The 21,215-nt window shown below is 42.7% G+C and overlaps 1 protein-coding gene across 2 annotated transcripts in view; it reads left to right on the forward strand.

The window, feature by feature from the left end:
• The first annotated feature begins 452 nt into the window (after window positions 1-452).
• Window positions 453-21,215, forward strand: part of MICU2 (mitochondrial calcium uptake 2) — a 53,710-nt gene continuing 32,947 nt past the window's right edge. The window contains exon 1 of one of the 2 annotated variants that reach the window (XM_005213774.4): window positions 453-671. In XM_005213774.4, the coding sequence (XP_005213831.1) occupies window positions 468-671 (204 nt within the window). In that variant the 5' untranslated portion in view covers window positions 453-467. The remainder of the gene's footprint in view (window positions 672-21,215) is intronic. The other variant, NM_001083416.1, reaches the window with a different exon arrangement.

Raw genomic sequence — 21,215 nt, forward strand, 5'->3', positions numbered from 1 at the left:
GAGCCTGCAGAGCTTGGGCGGCTTTCCGACTCAGGAGATTCTGGACAGCGGCAGGCAGGAGGTAGAGCCCACCCAGTCCCCACGACCCGCAGGGCACGCCCCTCCGCTCACAGCACCGCCTTAATCACGCCCACCGGGAAGAGGCTCAGTCTCACTGCGACCACCGCCGCCGCCCCAGACCACAGCCCCGCATCCCCAACTCGCGACCCCAGGCCCGGCTGGGTCTGCCCGGACGCGCACGGCCCTCACACGCTTCCCGCCGGGCCCTGTCCCTGCCCCGGAGGTGTGCCCAATCTATCTCGGACACGCCCCCGTCCCCGCACCGCCCAGTCCCCGCCCACAACAAGGTGCGCAGGCTCGGGGGCGGGGCGGAGACTGCCTCGGTCTCGCGACAACGCGGCCAGGCGCGAGCTTTCGGGACGCCGTGGGAAGCGGCGCGAGCGCCGCCTCAGAGCGCTTCCGCAAAGATGGCGGCGGCGGGCGGTTCGCGGCTGGCGGCCTGGGGCGAAAGGCTGCGGCGGGGTTTCGCTGCCGGCCGGCGGGCCTGGCCCGGCCCCGGGCCCGTGGCGGCGGCAGTGGCTGGCGTGGCCGTGGCAGGAGCAGGAGCGGCCTGGTATCACGGCCGCGTGAACGTGGCGGCGCCCCAGGGCAGCCTCACCGTCCTAGCTCAGGTACGGGACGGGCCCAGTCCGGCAGCCCCGCCGCGCCCCTCAGCCCTCGGGCGGCCGGAGGGTGGGGATGAACAGTGGGCGTCTGGGGTGGCCCTGGGGCAGCCGTCTACCCGCGGGGACGTGGGGGCGTGTCCGGTGCAGGCCTCCCCGTCCCCCAGGACCGCCAGGTGGTCGAGCTGTGCCAGCAGTGAACTCTTTAATAATGAAAGCGTGCGCCCCAAAAGTCGGTCGGTTCATGATTCCTGGTTTTGTGGTCAACTGTCAGGAACATTGCTGCATGTCATAAACCTGTGTGCTTCCAGGGGCTCTAAGTACAAAGCTAAAGACGTTTCTTCTAAAACTGCGGTGTTTGAAAGTAAAGGTCATATTCCCTGGTTCCGCATTAATTTTCCACGTAAAACATTTGAAGCTTTAAGAGTAAAGTTTGTATGTGAATACTTTTGAAAATTAAAAGCAGTAATCTTTTTCTGTGGTTAGACTTACATTTTTTCTTTCTAATGGCCTTGAGTTCTGACGGACTCAACAGTCAAGATTCAACAAGAGAGGAAAGCTGGCCTTGTGACTTAAAACTAAATATTGACAGTATTTTTACTTGTATTAAGATGCCACAAAGTGAATACGTGCAATAACTCTTCCCCCATCCTCATACTATTTCTGATCCCAGGAGGAAGAATCTAACAGCGTTTTATAGCATTTTTGTTCATCCTGTGTCAAGCAGTTGAGTTACTGTTCATCTTTGGTTTCTCTGCTTCTGTTTCATCCCTTTAGTTCATCCTGTTTAATTAATCTTCCCAAGAGTGTGACTTTAACCACATCTTGTACCCTTCTTCAGAAACCGTTAGTGCCTCATGCTCCTAGGATAAAATCCACATTTTTAAGTTTTGTTATTCAAAGTCCTCTGTAGTCACAGTCTGACATCGGGCTTCACCTGCCTGTTTCCTCCATCCTTGGAACAAGGGGCCTGTCCATCCCTCTGCTGCCCCAGCTGCTGCTCTGCTAGCCGCAGCACCACCACCAAAGTGACTTTGGAGTCACTTGTCTAGAACTACTGAGCTACACGTGCTTTTGACACAGCTGCTGCTGCTGCTGCTGCTAAGTCGCTTTAGTCATGTCCAACTCTGTGCGACCCCAGAGATGGCAGCCCACCAGGCTCCCCTGTCCCTGGGATTCTCCAGGCAAGAACACTGGAGTGGGTTGCCATTTCCTTCTCCAATGCATGAAAGTGAAAAGTGAAAGTGAAGTCGCTCAGTCGTGTCCAACTCTTAGCTACCCCATGGACTGCAGCCTACCAGGCTCCTCCATCCATGGGATTTTCCAGCAGTATGTATTATATAATTATTTTACTTAGTATGGCAAGGTGGTAAATCTTAACATGGTTTTAAAATAATAGTCATGATGTCCTTCATTTCTAGTCATCACACTAAGTGATTTCTCCAATAAAAATAGTGAATTTATATCCATTTGCTTATGCACTTTTCCAGTTTCCATTGTTACCCGTGCTTGCAGTTGTGAGGGTTAGTCAGGAATTCAGGCTTGAATTCGAGGTCATGAAATAGCAGATATGGAATTTCCCTTCTTTCTTCTTTCCACAATTCTTGAAGTGCTGCCTCTGTGCCAAGCAGAATGCAAGGAGCTGGAAATTCAAGACACATTTCAAGTGCTCACAGTTTAATGCAGGGGGGAACTTTAATCTAGGGTGAGGGGGTGATAAATGCTGGTGCTCTGGGGGCATCTGGAAGAGCCCCGCACACAAGCCTGGTGTCCTGAAGTGGTGGCCTGTGGGATGAACAGGGTTCGCAGGGCAGGGAGAAGGGGGTGAGCATTGCAGGCACGGGGACAGCATTGCAGCGGTCTGGAGAGAAGGATTGGACTGGTAAGACCTGGGCTGTAGATGATGAGGTTCAGAACCAGTGGCGGGGTATCAGGTCAGAAAAAAGTTTTTATCTAGAGGACAGCAGGCAGCCATCCTGGAGATTCCTAACCTTCATGGTTAGGAATGGTCCCCTGAGAATACAGGCCTAGAATTTAGGGAGTCTGGGGCTTCCCTGGTGGCTCAGACATTAAAGAATCTGCCCGCAACGCGGGAGACACGGGTTTGATCCGAGGGTCAAAAAGATCTCCTGGAGAAGGAAATGGCAACCCACTCCAGTATTCTTACCTGGAAAATCCCATGGACAGAGAAGCCTGGAGCGCTGCAGTCCTTGGGGTCACAAAGAGTCGGACACGACTAAAGCAACTTAGCACATGAACTTAAATAGAAAAAGATGACATTTTTGTTTTCAATGATCTATAAACTTAACATTTTCTTAAATTGTGAGTGTAGGCAACTAGTTGAAGAAGTATTAACAGTAGCTGACTGTCATCAATAGCAATCTCAGATATTTTCCTATTCTGATACCATTGTTACAGATATCTCAACATAACACTTCTTTGATATTAGAGTGCTTATTCAGCCTGCCACTGTCTTACGTTATTTAATGCATAAATCAAGAATTATGCACATTGCAGATTTGGCTTTCATCTTTGGAAAAAGAGTATGGAGACTATTTTGAAGGGAGTGGATTGAAAGCGAGTTCAGAAACTTGCAGTAATTCAGGAGAGAGTTGGTGATGGCTCAATTAGTGGATGACTTGGAAAGAAATTTAAAGATAAATTTGCAGAGTCTCAGTTGCTGGAATCTTGTGTGAAATGTAATTGTTTCAGCAAATAATAACAGGTTCACTCTCCACCACTATCCAAAAGTAGAGCATTCCTTTGAAACCTTTTGTAAGCTGGAATGGTGTAAAATCAAAGAGCAGTTACCTTAGACACATCTTGCTCACGGATACATGAAATAAATGGAGCTGAGTCACAGATGTTCACAGACACAGTTCGAGCTCTGGCATCTGATGCTGAGATGCTGAGTTCAGTTCCAGGGAGGAAGCTTGGCGGGACCACTCTTGCTGCCTGGGATGTGCACTGCCCCTACGATGGTTCACTGAAAAAGGCTGAGCACTACTTTGGATTTTTGCCTTTTTTTCATAAAAGCAAAAATCCTCTTCAGATTTTTTTTGATTAGCAGATACGAGTACCAGTGTAGGTCTTTGGTGAAAGTGAAGTGGCCTGAAGCAGAGGACTCCTGCAAGAATCCTGTACCAATGATGACATCTGGGCAACAACATATTATTGGCTCTTTTAGAGATCCTCCAGAGTATGTCAGCCTACCAGTCACATTTATGTAAGCTGCTTCCTCCGAAATACTTTAGTATATTTGAAAACTGTTCTAGGTTTCTAGAAATACCCTCTTTAAGTATTGTTGTATTTGATTCTGGCATAGTAAAGTGAGATAAGACATGATAGAAGGGAGAAGACAATTATTTTATTATTCCAAGCCATTCTGTTTTAAAAGGATAGAAGTCCTTAATAAGCCTTGATATGTTTAAAAAAAAAATTCACACACCCCCGTTATATATATAGTTACCTCATGGGGAAAGCAGTTAGGAACTCTAGAGTTTTTGAGTTGCAATGGCAAAATTATTTTCTTCCTGCAGGAATTTCAATAATATATAAAAGTTTTTAGTTTTTATTGTATTTTGTTTTTGCAAACTAGAAACAATATATTGGTAAACCAGAACTGATGAAAACAAATCTCCATATCACTGAGTAAATCTCTAGTGACGTGTAAATCAGACTTAGGGTAGAACTTGTCTGAATCATTTTGATATTATAAATGCTTATAATAAGGCCTAAAACTGGAAGGGGGAGGAGAAAAAATAAAGTAAAAATTCATTACAGTTCGAAGTTGACAACAATTATGTTTTATTTGTTCTAACTGATTTGTTGATCGAATATTTCATTTATCCTCTATAAATTTTTACACTTTTTGGCCTTATAATTTTCAATTTATATGTGATATTGAATATGTTTCCCTGACTTCATAGTAGGATTTTGGGGTTTGCTTTTTAATGAAAAATTTGTCCACTATGCTTAAAGTAAAATTATTGTGTATAACAGAGTCCATTGTTGTCGTGCTTAGTTGCTCAGTCCTGTCAGACTTTTTGCAGTTCTGTGGACTGTAGTAGCCTGCCAGGCTCCTCTGTCCATGGAATTCTCCAAGCAAGAATACTGGAGTGGGTTGCCATGCCCTCCTCCAGGGGATCTTCCCAACCCAAGGATTGAACCCAGGTTTCCCACATTGCAGGCGGATTCTTTACCATCTGAGCCACCAAGGAAGCCTTACCTAGTCTGTAATACTGTATAAATGTTTTCTGTTCTATGTAAATCCAAATTCCTTATTCTGTAGATTCATACGTGTCAGATTCCATTTGATATTGTTTATTTGTATTTATAAATTCTTGGAAGCTTTCCTCAACATTTAATCTGTTATTCTTTTATAGAACTTACCGCTTTCTGAAATTGTTTTATTGTTTCTTTTGTCTGTCTTAGAAGGATAGCCTCTTATCTTTTTCATCTTTGTATTCTTAAATGCATAAAACATATGAATGCATAAAACATTCACAATTATATAATGTTTGTCCAAAGAGTGAATAAATGAACTACACTTTGTAACAAAGTGACCTTGTCTAACTTTGGTTTGATTAGCCTTTGTAGAAATAATAGACAAGCAGTATCCAGAAATGTATAGATTCAGCTGAGTTACTAAATGTCATGTGTATATTCGGTTACACACTTAGGGTTATAGAGATACATGCCATGTTCCCAGTAGGAAACCTAAGTACATAGGAAACTTTGCTCTATTCTGCTAAATCCCAAGGGCCTAGAAAAGAGTCTTGTGCATAGTAGGTATGCTAAGTATTTATTGAATGGGTAAATGAGCTGATGAAATCTATGAGACAGTAATAGATATTCCTTTGTCTCAGAACATTCCACCTGTTACTGTGCATGAGATTTAATTTTTAATTCATATTGTTAATACTTAAACCTGTCTTTATACAGCAAGCTTTTGTCTGGAGCCATCACATTAAAATATCAAAATTAATTTTAGAATAAAATAAAATGCATTTCCATCCCAGTTATTGAGATCCTTCAACTTGTAAACCTCAAGCCAAATAAATTTGTTTCATTAATTTATTTTGACTGTGCTAGGTCTTTGTTGCTCCTCACAGGCTTTTTGTAGTTGTGGTGAGCAGGGGCTTCTCATTGCAGTGACTTTTCTTGTTGAGGAGTCCTGGCTCTAGGACAGGAGGGCTTCAGTAGTTGCGGGTCCCTGGCTCTAGGGCACAGGCTCAGTGGTTGTGGTGCACGGGCTTAGTTGTTCCAAGGCTTGTAGGATCTTCCCACACTAGGGATAGAACCCACGTTCCCTGGATTGACAGGTGGCTTCTTAACTACTGGACCACCAGGGAAGTCGTAAATTATTTTTAAATTTGGAAAATAACCCTGACCTAGACTAAAACCAACTTTATCAATAAACTATTTTGATGTTAAATGTATGGCACACATTTTTGTATATTATTGATTACACTGAAGATTTACATACAACAAGATCTGTATCTTAACGACTGATTCATTTCCTCTTAGGGAGAGAATGGTTTGGTTTACAAGGTCAGTGTTTCTGGAAGAGTCAGCGTCCTAAGGACCTGGTTGTGGCTTGGGCTCCACAGGTAAGGGCAGGTGGCTGGCATAAGAGAGGCACATAAGAAGTCTGGGCATAGAAACAGAAGGGGAGATGGGAGCTGGACTGGAAGGGTAAATTCCCTTACAACCTTTGATCTCCCTGCCTCCCACCCGTCTGGAGTCTGGTAGATTGTTACAGGCTCAGGCAGTCACACGCGGTTGCTGTGGCTTAGGCAGGGGCCAGTGGAAGTGATGCCCAGAGAGGAGGAAATGAGAATGCAGTTCCTCCCACTCCCAGTGTATTGGCAGCACTCCAGGAAGGGGCTTTTTGCATTATCCTTCAGTTTTAATTGAGGTGTAGTTGACATAAAAATTGTATATATTTAAGGTGTACCACTTGATGTCTTATTTGTATACACTGTGAGATGGTCAGTGCTGTCAAGCTGATTAACATCCATCACCTCACGAAGTTACCATTGTTGTGTGTGGGTGTGTGGTGAGAACACTTAGATCTACCCTCCTAATAAACCTCAAGCACACGATACAGTATTGTATGTACAGTGTAATATATGTGTATTGTCATGCTGTCCTTTAGACATCCAGGACTTAGCCTGCATAACTGACACTTCATACCCTTTGACCAACATCTCCCCATCCCCCCAGCTGCTGGCAACCACCATTCTGCTTCGTTCTATGAGTTTCACTGCTTCAGTTTCACAGATAAGTGAGCTGTGTAGTATCTGTCTGTCTGTATCTGGCTTATTTCACTGAACTTAATGCCCTCCAGGTTCGTCCATACTGTTACCCTTGGCAGGGTTCCTTATCCAAGGCTGAAGAGTGTTTGTCAGCTTGCGGTATGGGTGTGTATCAGTATCTTCTTTACCCATTATCTGTTGATGGAAACTTGGATTCTTTTCATACCTTGGCTCTTGTGAACAATGAGCAGTGACCTTGGAAGCTCGGATTTCTATTAGAGATACTGACTTTAGAAGTGAAATTGTTCATTTTTTGAGGAACCGCCTTACTTTCTCCACAGTGGCCTCACAGTTTACAGTGGTGGTCTAGGAGGGTTCCCCTTTCTCCACAGTCTCACCAGTGCTTATCTCTTGTCTTTTTGATAATAGCCATTCTGACAGATGGGAGATAGTACCTCATTTTGGTTTTGATTTGCATTTCCCTGATAGTGATTTTGAGCACTGCTTCTTATATCTGTTGGTCTTTTGTAGCTAGGTCATCTTTTCAGAAATGTTAATCAGGTCCTTTGCTTGATCAATCAGGACTTTGGTGTTTTGGTTTTTGCCATGGACCTGAGTTGCCTGTGTATGTTGGATACTAACTCATCAGATGTGTGGTTTGTAAATAATTTCTTCCCATACCATGGGTTGATTGTTTCCTTTGCTGTGCAGAAGCTTTTTACTTTGATGTAGTCCTGACAATTTTTGCTTTTATTCTCTGTGCTTTTGGTGTCATACCAAAAAAATCATTGCCCAGACCAAAGTCAAGAAGCTTTCCCTCTGTTTTCATCTCATAGTTTTCGGTTATTACATTTAAGTCTGTAACCCATTTTGAGTTGATTTCGAGTTAATTTTTGTATAAGATGCAGGATGAGGGCCCAATTTACTCTTCTGCATGTGGCCATCTGGTTTTCCCAACACTTTGTTGAAGAGACTGTCCTTTCCCCGTTTCATGTTCTTGGCTTTCTTATTGAAGATGAGTTGACTGTAAATGCGTGAATTTACATCTCTTTCTGTTCCAGTGGTTTATATGCCTGTTTTTATGCCAGTACCATACTTTTCAGCACCTGCCACTTCTGGTTTTATTACTGTAGTGTTGTAATAGATTTTGAAATCAGGAAGTGTGATGCCTCCAAGTGTGTTTATCTCACTCAAGATTGCTTTGACTTTTTCAGGGTCTTTTGTGGTTCCATAGGAATTTTAGGGTTTTTTTTTTTTTCCTATTTCCATAAAGAATGTCACTGGGATTTTGCTGGAGAGCTCTTTGAATCTGTAAATCCCCTAGGTCTGTTGCAACTGAGAGAGTGAAGACAGACAGTTGAGCTTTGGGTGTGCTGATATAGGGGAGTTGTTGCTAACCTTGAAAAAAGGCATTTCAGTGAAATACTGGAGGCAGTTTAATTGGAGTGTGTTGAGGAGAGACTGAAGTAAGAAAGCAAAGAAAGCAAATCAGTTCAGTTCAGTTGCTCAGTCGTGTCCAACTCTTTGTGACCCCATGGACTGCAGCGCTCCAGGCCTCCCTGTCCATCACCAACTCCTGGAGTTTACTGAGCTTATGTCCATCAAGTCATTGATGCCATCCAACCATCTCATCCTCTGTCGTCCCCTTCTCTTCCTGCCTTCAATCTTTCCCAGCATCAGGGTCTTTTCCAAGGAGTCAATTCTTTGCATCAGGTGATAGAGATGCTTCTTTCTAGAAGTGTTGCTGAAAGGGTATTAAAAGAAACACTTGCTGGGACAGTGATGTAATTAGGAGGCAAAACCTGGTCCAGCTCTGACTGTGGGGGAATTAGAGGTGGACATCTTTGAGGAAGGAAAGAAGCTCCTGGAGCCCAAGCCCAGGAAGAAAGGTCAGGCTATGAGACGAATTTTCCTCCTTCATCCTAACAGGGAGGGGAAGCATAGGGTGTGGCTAACCTAGCAGCTGGCTACAGACCTGATGGTGAACTGCTCTGGAAAATCAGGAGGTAGAATCAGGGACACTGGGTGGTGGATCAGAGGGCTCGTAATGACTACTGCTGGAGAGGAAGGCTGTCCACAGCGGAGGGCGGAAGAGATGGGTTCACACACTCATGAAGAAGAGAGCTTGGGCCAGTGGCCACAGACTTCTGATGGCTTGCCTTTGGTGGATTTTTCCTTGTAGCTAAAAAATATTACCTAACATTATTTTTAAGAAGGCTTGGTATTATGAGTTTAATGTGGATAATATATTGCATCATGGCATTAAATTTTAAAATTAAATTCTAAAATAGTAATAGAACATCAAAGGTGGTTTTTCTTTGATACTATTTAGATTCACATTTTGAACTCATTTTGTGAGTAGAGCCTAAAACAAATGGTCACGCATTTTAAATAAATAAAAGCAAGGTGTGTGGATCTTCATGTTCTAATAGTCAGAAATATGTTAACTTGGAAAGCAGTTTTGCAGGTATTACTAGATGCAGGACTCCTTTTCTGTTGCATATCAATGAATATTTTAAAAACTCAAATAATGTAATTAATGAGATGGAACTATTAATATTTTAATTTGCTATAAGAGCTCTAAGCAATTTGTAAAATTAAATTGGCACATTGAAACTATCACAGTATTGTTAATTGGCTGTACTCCAATATAAAATAAAAAGAAAAATTAAATTGGCATTGCTTTATTTTATTTCAAGTTGTCTGACTATATTTGTGGTCATTATTTTTGTGAAGTGGGAGGAAAGGACATTAGTAAGATCTTAGCAAGGTAGAACAGGAATATATTGGCATCTGCTGAGACTGGGATGTATTTGTGCACAGTCCCTTGGATTTAATGATGGTGCATTTAAAACTGGTTATGCCAAGGGCGATGAACTTGATAGCAGCATACAGAGGTTTAATAACCGTGAAACACTATAAGCCTAATGAAGACGAAAGCTTTCTTGCAACAGTAAAGCAAGAATGCAAAGAAGTTTTTATACTTTATTGCCTCAGGTAAAAATGTGTCTGGAAACAGATAAGTGATGACACAGCTTTGATGTTAATAAACCCAAATGGAAGTCAGAAATCAAAGTGTGTAAGTGGCCAGATTATGAAAAGAGAGATGACAGAGTTATACCCTGTGATTAGATGTAGTTTGTGCTTTGGGCAAAGCTATTTGTCCTGCACGAATGAGAAGCTGTCTTTCCTTCCTTCCTCGTGGACACTGTCCCTGTATCCTACTGTAACTCTTTGGAGGTGCTTTTAGGGGAGATGGGGACAGAGAAGGCAAGAAAGGAAGGAAAACAAATTGTAAAAGCAGAAGCATTTTTAATCTGTCATTTTGCAGTTATGTTTATTTAGCTGAACCTGGAAGTAAAAAATTACTATTTACTCTCATTCTATGAAGCATGTGTTCTGGTAGATAATGTGTTCAAATTAATGCTTTTGCTACTGTAAGTTTTGGAGCTTTATTAATTGTACCAGTGCACAAACATATCCGAAGCCATCAATTGTAGCAGTATATGAACTTAAAAGTTACATTTTAAAAAGTAATAAATATTTGGTAGCATAAATGATAGCAAATATATTCTCTTAGTAATCTGCTCTCCATTAAAAAAAGTTGTTAAATGTTTCAGATTATAAAGAATTTCAATATAGAAATAATACTTAATGGAACCCCTGGAGGAGAAGTGGCAACCCGCTCCAGGATTCTTGCCTGGGAAATCTTGTGGACAGGGGGCTATAGTCTGAGGTCACAACGAGCTAGACACAACTTAGCAACGGAACAACAGCAAATCCTATGTTTAAGCATACCCTGGTGTATATAGACATTTTTCATTGACATCTGTAGAAGTTTCATGAACATGGGGTATTGCAGAATAAAATTTGTGATTTCTGTTCATTAAGAAATACGATCTTACAAGATCTTTAGTTTGTCCGTATGTATACTGTATGGTCCAACCAGTCCATCCTAAAGGAGATCAGTTCTGGGTGTTCTTTGGAAGCACTGATGCTAAAGCTGAAACTCCAATACTTTGGCCACGTTATGGGAAGAGTTGACTCTTTGGAAAAGACTGATGCTGGAAGGGATTGGGGGCAGGAGGAGAAGGGGACGACAGAGGATGAGATGGCTGGATGGCATCACCGACTCAATGGACATGGGTTTGGGTGAACTCCGGGAGTTGGTGATGGACAGGGAGGCCTGGTGTGCTGCGATTCATGGGGTCACAAAGAGTCGGATGCGACTGGACCGAACTGAACTGAACTGATCCTGTATGGTTGGTGTGTCCTATACTAGCAATTGTGTACCTTCAGTGTTTCCTGTCACATTAAACTTTAACACAACATAGTTAAATTTTAACACAACATAGTTCCAGGCGTCTTCCTCCTAGGTCTTCATCAGGGGGCTGCTGCGTGCCCGAAATGCAGACCATTTTTAAAGTTAGAGAGAATGAACCTTAAGTAGGAAAGCACAATGTTTTTTCCGCAAACTTTTGTAGATATTCCCAAGCAAAGTATGATGGGCTTAACTTCTCCGCTGTTTGGGAAGATCAGTCATGTTTCTCTTTTGCTGGTGTACACAATTAGAAGATTATGCATAATAAGAAATTACAAATGAGTTGGTTTCTATGTTTCTGAGTGTGTGCAATGTATAAATATCAAGAGATTAAATCACACTATTAGTGTTTTAAAGACGGAATCTTTTCCAGTTTACATTTGTTGCTAACTGACCAAATTAGAGCCAGTTCAGATCAGAAGCAGGTCCCTGATAGGGTTTCTGCCTCTGTTCAGACCCACGGTCCTGGGGAGTTCTGGGGCCAAAGTCAGGTCGGGAGCCTCTCTGTGGCTGCTCCTGCCCTGGGTTCCAGGCTGGGATGGACGCCCCTGAGCTGTGGCTGCTGAGGAAGAAGTGTGAAGAGCTGACACCTCCCAATGGCTCACCCAGTGACAGTTCTGCCTGCGCTGAAGTGAAAGGCTTAGCTCTTTGTAGTGCCTGCTTCACACTTACCAAGTGAGGTGCTGTAATGTGGAGCCAGGCAGGATGGTTCTAAGGAACAGTGTGCTATAACCAGGGAAGAGGATATAGGAGTTACCTACCCTCTCCCAAGCACGGACACTGTTTTCACATATAATTTCCAGGGGCCTCGTGCAGCAGGAAGCATGGTTGCAGTGTGGGGTATGAGCCTCCGCTCTAAATGTTTAGGTTGCCTGCTTGTTCCTTCTAGGTTATTAGTATTTGTCCTTCTTTACATCACAGAATGCTTTGAGTGTTATATTTAAAATTACTTTCAAGTGAACTGTTTGATCCTGTCCCTGCATTCCTCTTTGGTTTTGGATGATTCTCTGCTCAGATCAAATAATTTGCATGTTAGCTCTCCTCTTTGAACAGTCCTTCAAAGTGTGCTGACTGTACATTCTCTAGCCCAGTGTACTGTCTGTTGGCCCTGTTATGCTGGCTCATCTGCTAACGTCTCTGTAAACACACAGATGCCTCTATTTCCACATCCCTCTCCTTGAAACGATAAAGACCTGTCACCCGAGAGTGTCTTCACATTTATTCTCTTTACCCTTTAGCACCCAGGTGAAGTGGGTCATTCAGGATCTCAGAGCCTGAAGAGTCTACTTTTGGTTTCATAGTAACATGTTTAATACTGGTAATAATACAACTATATAAAGTCATTAGTAAAGGAGTATCTAAATAGCAGCCATAAATATTTAGAAACTGATTTTTTCACTAAACAAAGTGGCAAAGTTATCCAAATCTTTGGATATTCAGAGCAACTCTTTGGAATTTCACTAGCAATTTGGGTTTGGCTCTTAGGGTTTCCTGAGTCTTTTCAGAACTTCAGGCCATATTTGAGCCTGTACGTATATGTCCCTTCCTTTTCTCTACTCTGTTCCCACATTTAACTAGAATTATTCTCCTGATTATGAAGAGTACAGGAGTAAGTTGACCTGCAAATAAATGTTAGAAGGGCACAATACCCTTTTTAACTACCCAGGTGCTAGTTCTCTCCATGCCTACCCTTAAAGTATGTATGTGACAATTTACAATAAACGGTAAGTTTTCATTAGTTTTGTTCCTCATGTAAGAATCTAAAAGTCTCAAGGGTCAGGATAAAGATTATTCTTTAACATGCACCCAAAGAGGGACTTCCCTGGTGTTCCAGTGCCTAAGACTCCGCACTCCCAATTCAGGGGGCCTGGATTCCATCCCTGGTCAGGGCACTAGATCCCACATGCCGCAGCTAAGAGTTTGCATGAACGAAGATCAGAGATCTTGCGTGCTACAACTAAGACCTGGCGCAGCCAAATAAATAGATAAATGTTTTTTCAAAAATAAATGATGTGTTCTATGTTTATACTTTACAGATACAAAGCAGAGTTTTAATGAACATTAAATTAATTTGCAAAACTATGTAATCACATCTGTGCATTACTTTTCCTTTTCATGTCATGTAATCTATGTATTGCTTCATTTGCTGGTGATTTAACTTATCAACAAATATAAGTGACATGTGTCTTAGTACTTCTATTGTTAAAGCAGTAACTTTACCTGTTTTGCCAGTGCTTGGTAAAATGTTCACCTCATCCCCTGCTCATTTGTTACAAATACATTTTAATCAAAACTTTATCTTAGACACATTGTATTATGTCCACTAACTCCAAGTGGAAGCTGAAAAAAATCCATTGCAGTCTAAACCAAACACAACATAAAACCTGAAGTCCACTGGATCATTCAGATTTATGGACAGAAAGTGTGCGGCAGCTGGAGCAGCCGGGTTTCAGAGCCTCTGTTTCCAAGATTCCATGACTTCTACAGCAGCACAGAAGACACATTTTAAGTCCAGTTGCCACTGCCACCAGCTGTCCACAGCTCTGCCCCTGTGCTCCTCTGATGAAGGCATCTTTAAAATCTATAGTCACTAGCAGTATGTGGTAATTTGTAGTTGTAATAAAAGGAAACAAAGGGTCTTTATTTCTGTTGTGTTCACACTTAGGTGCAGTTGTACATGATAGAGTACATACCTAGTTACCCAAGGATAGCTTAATAAATTGTTAATACCATGATGCTGGGAAAGATTGAAGGCAAAAGGAGAAGGGGGCGACAGAGGATGAGATAGTTAGACAACATCACTGATTCAGTGGACATGAATTTGAGCAAACTCCAAGAGACAGTGAAGGATGGGAAAGCCTGGCCTGCTGCAGTCCATGGGGTTGCAGAGTCAGACAGAACAGCAACTGAACAACAGCAACAGGATTTAAACTATATTAGCACAAAACCCTTTTGCCTGTTGGTTCAAGGACTGAAATCTATTTTTTAATTACTTTTTGAACATCACACTTGGAGTGTGGAATTGGTTCCCGTTCATAAAGATTCATTCATTTCTGGCACACTTTTTTTTACTATTTAACAGTATTAACCACATAGTAGACACTGGGAACACAGAAGAGAGAGAGCCTATCCTTGAAGCAGGCACACAGGGGCAGACACTCTCTGTCCACAGAGTTACCAGTCTTCAGTGAACGCTAGCTGAGTTCTGCATGCGCACTCTGAAAAATACCTCACCCACACAGGTGCTCGGGGAAGGACTCTTAAGAGGAGACAACCTGAACGCTTAACAAATAAGAGAAGGATAAGAAGCAATCACATGCTTACCTTTGTGAAGTTTCTTAATCACAATCAGAAGCCAAGTGGTTACTTCATCTGTCTCCTGGAAAGAGCTGCAGTTTAAAGGTTTTTGAAGCTCATCAGAGGGAGCCAGGTAACAACAGAAACTCGGGACGTACCAGCAGACCCAGTCAGTTTCAGGAAAGTGATGTTGGCAATGAGCAAAACTAGGGTTGATGCTTTAAATTAGTGAGGTATTTGTTTTGTTCAAGGCCAATTCATAAAAATAATAATGTCAATGGAATTTTAAGATAAAAGTGTAATTTTTGTTTTTAATAAGAAATTGCAAATCTGCCCCTTTGTTAAAGCTTTCATTATTTTTCCTTTTACCTGAAGGTTTTCCAAAAAATCTGTTCTTTTTGTTTGGAATAAATATGTATGCAAGCAACATATTGCTGTTTGAGGGGTAGTGGTGGGTGTTTTTTAATCCATTTTTTTTAATACCAAATTTTGTGTAGGGTCAGGTTATGGGCTTAAGGGACTTGGCGGTAGAAGAGCAAACTACCATTGTGTTGACCCGCAAGCTGTAGAAACCCACCCTCACTCTGTGCTGCTGTGAGCTGAGGAAGTGTGGAGCAAGACAGTCTTGCTGGGGATTAAGGGTGTGGGACTCTGAGTGGGTCAGGGAGAAAGTGGGGGCATGGTGGAGGAGACTACGAATGACTCACTTTCCTCCTGAAATCCCAAACTATAAAATACTTAGAGCTACAGACTGCAGCTATTCCCGTGAAGGGATGGGAGAGAGTCCTTCAAAGAGTCCTTTAATCCATCCTCCTTGCTCCACACTGTGTGCTGTAGGATACGGTCTCCTCAGTGTTGTCACCCTCGTGGTCACCTCTCTTTCTGACTCAGCCCTCTGATAACACTCTGCCCAGGCTTACTTAGAGTTCTCAGTTTTGAGGAGATCTTTTTGCATGAGTGTGCAAGGTTCCTGCAATTAGATCATAGCTCATATCACAAAAGGTTCCTTGTTACATGCTACTGTACTCCTCGGTTGCCCAAAGAGAGGTCACAACCCAGATAAATTTACTGATACCAGACCAACATAGTAGTCTTCTATTTAAATTTAATTAAATAATAATGAAAAATATTACTCTGGTGCATCTCTCTCTCCTTTTTTTTTTTTTTGGTTCCCTGTGCTATACAGTAAACCCTTGTGGGTTATCTGTTTTATTCATAGCAGTGTGTGTAAGTGTTAATCCTGTACTCCTAAGTTATCCCTGCCCTCTTTCCCCTTTGGTAACTATAAGTTTGTTTTCTATGTCTGTGAGTCTGTTTCTGTTTTATAAATAAGTTCCTTTGTGTCACCTTTTAGATTCCACCTATAAAGGATAGCATATGGTATTTGTTTTTCTCTGTCTGACTCACTTCACTCAGTATGACAGTCTGCAGGTCCATCCATGTTGCTGCAAATAGCATTTTTCATTCTTTTTCATGTCTGAGTAATATTCCATTGTGTGTATGTACCACATCTTTATCCATTCCTCTGCTAGTGGGCTCTGGGTTGCTTCCATTTCTTGACTGTTGTGAATGCTGCTGCTGTGAACATTGAGCTACATGCACATCTCTCATTTGAAAAAAAGTCATAAAGTCATGGCTGATAAGTAACACTGGGAAAGTAACTATCAGAGATTGGGATTTGTCATTGTGGGGCTTTCACGTTTGCTAAACGCTCCTTTCATACTTCAGTCCAGCTCTTACCCCACTAGAAAGGGGCTGATCATTCATGTGTCACTTTATACACGGCTTGGTTGTAGGAGATGTGTGATACTTACTAAGTAAGTTGGTGTTGGAGGTTTGTAGGAAGAGTGTTTCCCTTGTGAGTGGGGCAGTGAGCTGAAGCAACACTGTCATTTCTTAGGAAGTGTCATGTCATGGCTGTACTGATAACACTGAGAAAGCTGTATATTAATCCCTTGAAACCTACTTTACACGTTTTGTTTAGAACATAAACAAAAATGATGTGCCTCCTGAAAAGCAGTTATGGAGGAAGGGAACGTGCTTTTCTGCTCGGTGATCTCATCAGGAGAGAGAAGGTGCTGGTTTATATTATTACTGTTTGTTTATTTGGCTGAGTCAGGTCTTAGTTGCAATCTGTGAACGCTTAGTTGTGGCTTGTGGCATCTAGTTCCCTGACCAGGATGATGGAACCCGTGTCCCTTGCATTTGGAGTGCGAGTCTTAGCCCCTGGACCAGGAGGGAAGCCCCGGCACTTCCTTCTTTACTCCTCAGCATCCTGACAGTCGGCCCTCCTCTTCAGGCAGACTGTGATCGTATTAGATATTTCTTTAACACATTTATTTAGGCATATGTCATTTCATTTCACCATGCTCATCTAGGAAAAGCCACACTAGCTTTCTTCTCATCTCCGGAAAGAAGTCTAGACTAGGCCATCACTAGAGTAAACAGTGGGCTTCCCAGATGATTCAGCAGTAAAGAATCTGAATGCCAATGCAGGAGACATGGATTCGATCCCTGAATCGGGAAGGTCCTCTGGAGTAGGAAATGGCAACCCACTCCAGTATTCTTGACTGGGAAATCCCATGGACAGAGGAGCCTGGTGGGCTACAGTCCATGAGATCTCTAATGGTCAGACACAACACACAGAAAACAATATCCAGAGGCCACAGAGGATAGTTCCCAGAGCTTGCAGGTTTGCCAGGAATGACCTTCATCTCCCTCACTAATACTCTGTTATTTTGTAGAATTTATTGTGAAGCATAGCTTACATAGTGAGTATTTTTAATTTAGTCCAGTAGTATTTTGTTTCATGTACAATAAAATCTCCCTGATACAGAACAAAATGGAAAAGTTCTGTCTAATGACTGAAAGTTTCCAGTTGTAAAGTTTTCTCTAAGAAGAAAAGATATTCTTTAATTATACCGCAGAAAGTTCAAAGACAGCAAAACAGTTACATTTTATCCAGATTATTGCAAATTCCAAAATAAAGACCCCCAAATGAATGGGTTTTAGGTCTGATGCAGTGTGTATATATTGGACATATTGAAAGCATTGTAAAGAAGGCCTGTTCTTTTCCCACCTTCTTCCTGAGAAATGCCAAAACCAAAGAATGTTCAACAAAGAACAGAGCACTTTTTCCAATTTGTCATTTCATGGATAAAAAGTAGAGACAGAATGCTGAAGCACCTGTTGCTTTAAAGGCAATAAACTCGTGAAATGTTTTAACAGAAGTCATCAGCTTTCAAAGATCTCTTTTATCCAGTCCACATCACTCATTGCTCTTAATTCCTTTGTCACATTTTTTACTGCATTACAAGTAATCCTTGAAAGCCATGGAGCGTTTTACGTTTAACCAGAACCATGTGGACGGCACTCTCGGGCTGAGGCTGGCCCCACCCCGGCTTCTCCACCCCTCCCTTCCCGTACACTTGGCTTCTGATGCAGGCTGGAGAAGCGCATCCCAGCTCCGTCACTCTCCAGCCTGGCCCGGTGGGTCTGGAAGGCTGCGCTTTGATCTCCAGCAGCACATTCCACTCACTCTTTTCTTCCCGAGACCCACCACCCGCCAGGCTCTCAGTTATTTATGTGTCAACAGTCTGCGTTGCCCAACAGGGTTGACTCCGGGTGTTTAGGAAATCTCATTCAGATAACCGTCAGGATTGGTACCATTTAGTCTGACCTACTGGAGTAGTTCTCTAAAACTGCAGTAAATTAGTTGAAGGTGAAGATGGGCAGAAAAATTCTCTCCAGCCTCTTGGGTTGAGTAGCTTGAGCATGTTTCTACCTTTCTTTTCCTCGCGGAGTACATCCACAAGCTTGATGTGTGTCTTCAAGAATTACTGCAGGAATGCGTCTTGCCTTACACATGCGTCTTACACAAAGCGTCACTTTGTGTATTACCTTCTCTGAGAACAGTTTTTAAGAGGTTCATCCCAGCAATAAGGGCATCCTGGTTCTAGCCTTATTTAAGTTTCCTGAAAGATCTAGAAGTGACCAGTCTCCTGTGCGGTCCTCATGCAGACCGTGGCAGATAGCATCCTAAATTCTAAATCTGCGGGTTTGCGTGAGGTTTCCACTCTGGTTTTGAAGTGGGCGCCCGATCTGTTCATTTTCTCCTTGAAGCGCAGTGTTTTCACGTTGAGCACTGGGTGTCTGTCACACGTGTGGATGTTCTTTTCCCTAATTGCTTTCCTCTGTGCTTTTCTCCTGCCTTCTGTGTGATTATCCCCGCATCATTAGTTTGTGTATTTGCTGCAGTGTTGATTCTAGTCTTTACTGCTAAAGTTTTAGTTTCGTTCCACCATTTTTCTCCTGTGCTGCTTTTCTTTGTTAAGAGCTGGGCGGCTCCCTTCAGGTGTCCGTCATCTTCATCTTTGCTCTCCAGTGTTTTAAAGTCCATCATTTTTTTTTTTCTCTCTGATTTTTCTCTGCTTGCTTTCAGAATTTGATTTTTATTGTAGTTTCCTATCACTCTTCATCTTCCTATGGAATTTGGATAGGCCCAACATCAGTTTTTAAACAGATGGTCTAGCCAGATACGTTATTTGCTAAGACAGTGTGAATATATAAGCTTGACCCCTTTCTGTCCTGAGCTGAGTGCTGTTTGTCTTCACACCGGAATCTTAGCTGCAGGGTTTCGGAGGACTGTGGGTCAGTTAGCGGCCTGAGGGATTGGAGGAGAAGCAGGGCGTGTCCAGCTCTCCTCTGGCCACCCTGCCTTCCTGTCCCGCTGGGGCTTACCCCATCCCCTGGGGTGGCCTTTGGGTTTCCCATTGGGGTACCTGCCCTTTAGAGAAATACCCTCAAGACAGGGTTGCTGGCATTTTGGTCAGTGTGGTTGTGGACACAGTGTTTTCCTTGCCCAACCATGCCCGCCTGTGCTGCCACAGGATGGGAGGAAGTCCAGTGACAGGCCTGTAGTGACTGCAGCGAGTGACAGGGTTTCAGGGTTAAGTTTGCCACAGGATACAGGATGGCATGAAAGCCAGCAGAGACATAACCATCCATCCTGTTATGAGACCACTAGAGGAGGAGGATAAACAAGTAATTAGCCCCTTCAGTTGGCTGGCATTTGCAAAGAAGAATTTGGTTATGTAAAAAGGATTACCAGTCAATCCTAAAGGAAATCAACCCTGCATATTCACTGGAAGGACTGATGCTGAAGCTAAAGCTCCAATACTCTGGCCAGCTGATGCAAAGAGCCGACTCACCAAAAGACCCTGATGCTGGGAAAGATTGAAGGCAGGAGGAGAAGGGGACGAGAGGATGAGATGGTTGGATGGTATCACCAATTCAATGGACATGAGCAAACTCCAGGAGACGGTGAGGGACAGAGAGGCCTGGCATTCTGCAGTCCGTGGGGTCATAAAGAGTCAGACACGACTTGGCAACTGAACCACAGCAAGAAAAAGGACTAAGTTGTTGGTAAAAGGTGTTTTTTTAACTCATTATGAACAACTTAGGTGTTAGATAGTATAAAAGAGCTGGCGTTTATTTAAAGATTTGGAAATACACATATGTATTTCTGACACATTATTTACTTTTTAAAATTCTCTTAGTAGACTGTATATTAACATTAATATAATAAATGTAAATATTCTTTTAGCTAATAATGTGTGTGTCCACATGTAACTTCAGCTCTTCAGTATGCCATGTTGTCTTTCGTGTCTCAGACTTTGCCAGTGCTGTGATGTCTACTGACAAGACTCTTGCCCACCCTCCCTTCTGTCCCATCTGTAGACGCTCTGTGAATCACTCTAGTAGGAATTAGTGTTTGTCTTGTTTCCTACCAGTTTCCTAGAAGTACTCACTATCCACTTGATAATACATCAAATCATAACGTGTCTGCCTCACATATAAAGTGTTGAGAAAATATGAATGAAATTCAATTTTCTGATGGCTAGAATAAGAGTATGCACTTGTGTGATTAAGACATGCCTCTTGAGGTATTTTGGTAGTAGTAATTTCAGAGGGAAGAAAAGGAAAGACATGAACAGGCAAGTTCCCAAGGAGACAGGGCGCTGTCATGCAGACTGAGTGTCTCTGCGGCCAGTGTTCTAGCAGGCGCCGCTATGCTGTGCTTAGTCGCTCAGTTGTGTCCGACTCTGCGGCTCCATGGACCTTAGCCCACAGGACTTCTCTATCCATGGAGATTCTCCAGGCAAGAATATTGGAGTTTTGCCAAGAAAATGCACTGGTCATAGCAAACACCCTCTTCCAACAACACAAGAGAAGACTCTATACATGGACATCACCAGATGGTCAACACCGAAATCAGATTGATTATATTCTTTGCAGCCAAAGATGGAGAAGCTCTATACAGTCAGCAAAAACAAGACCAGGAACTGACTGTGGCTCAGATCATGAACTCCTTATTGCCAAATTCAGACTGAAATTGAAGAAAGTAGGGAAAACCACTAGACCATTCAGGTGTGACCTAAATCAAATCCCTTATGATTATACAGTGGAAGTGAGAAATAGATTTAAGGGACTAGATCTGATAGATAGAGTGCCTGATGAACTATGGACAGAGGTTCGTGACATTGTACAGGAGACAGGGATCAAGACCATCCCCATGAAAAAGAGAAGCTCTAAAGAAGCATAAAACTAGCTGCTCAAAGAAACCGGTTGTCACATTGTAGGGAGAGAATTAATACTGGTCAGAGGACTGAGCTC

Source organism: Bos taurus, chromosome 12 (genome assembly GCF_002263795.3).
Source record: "Bos taurus isolate L1 Dominette 01449 registration number 42190680 breed Hereford chromosome 12, ARS-UCD2.0, whole genome shotgun sequence".
Taxonomy (NCBI): Eukaryota; Metazoa; Chordata; class Mammalia; order Artiodactyla; family Bovidae; genus Bos; species Bos taurus.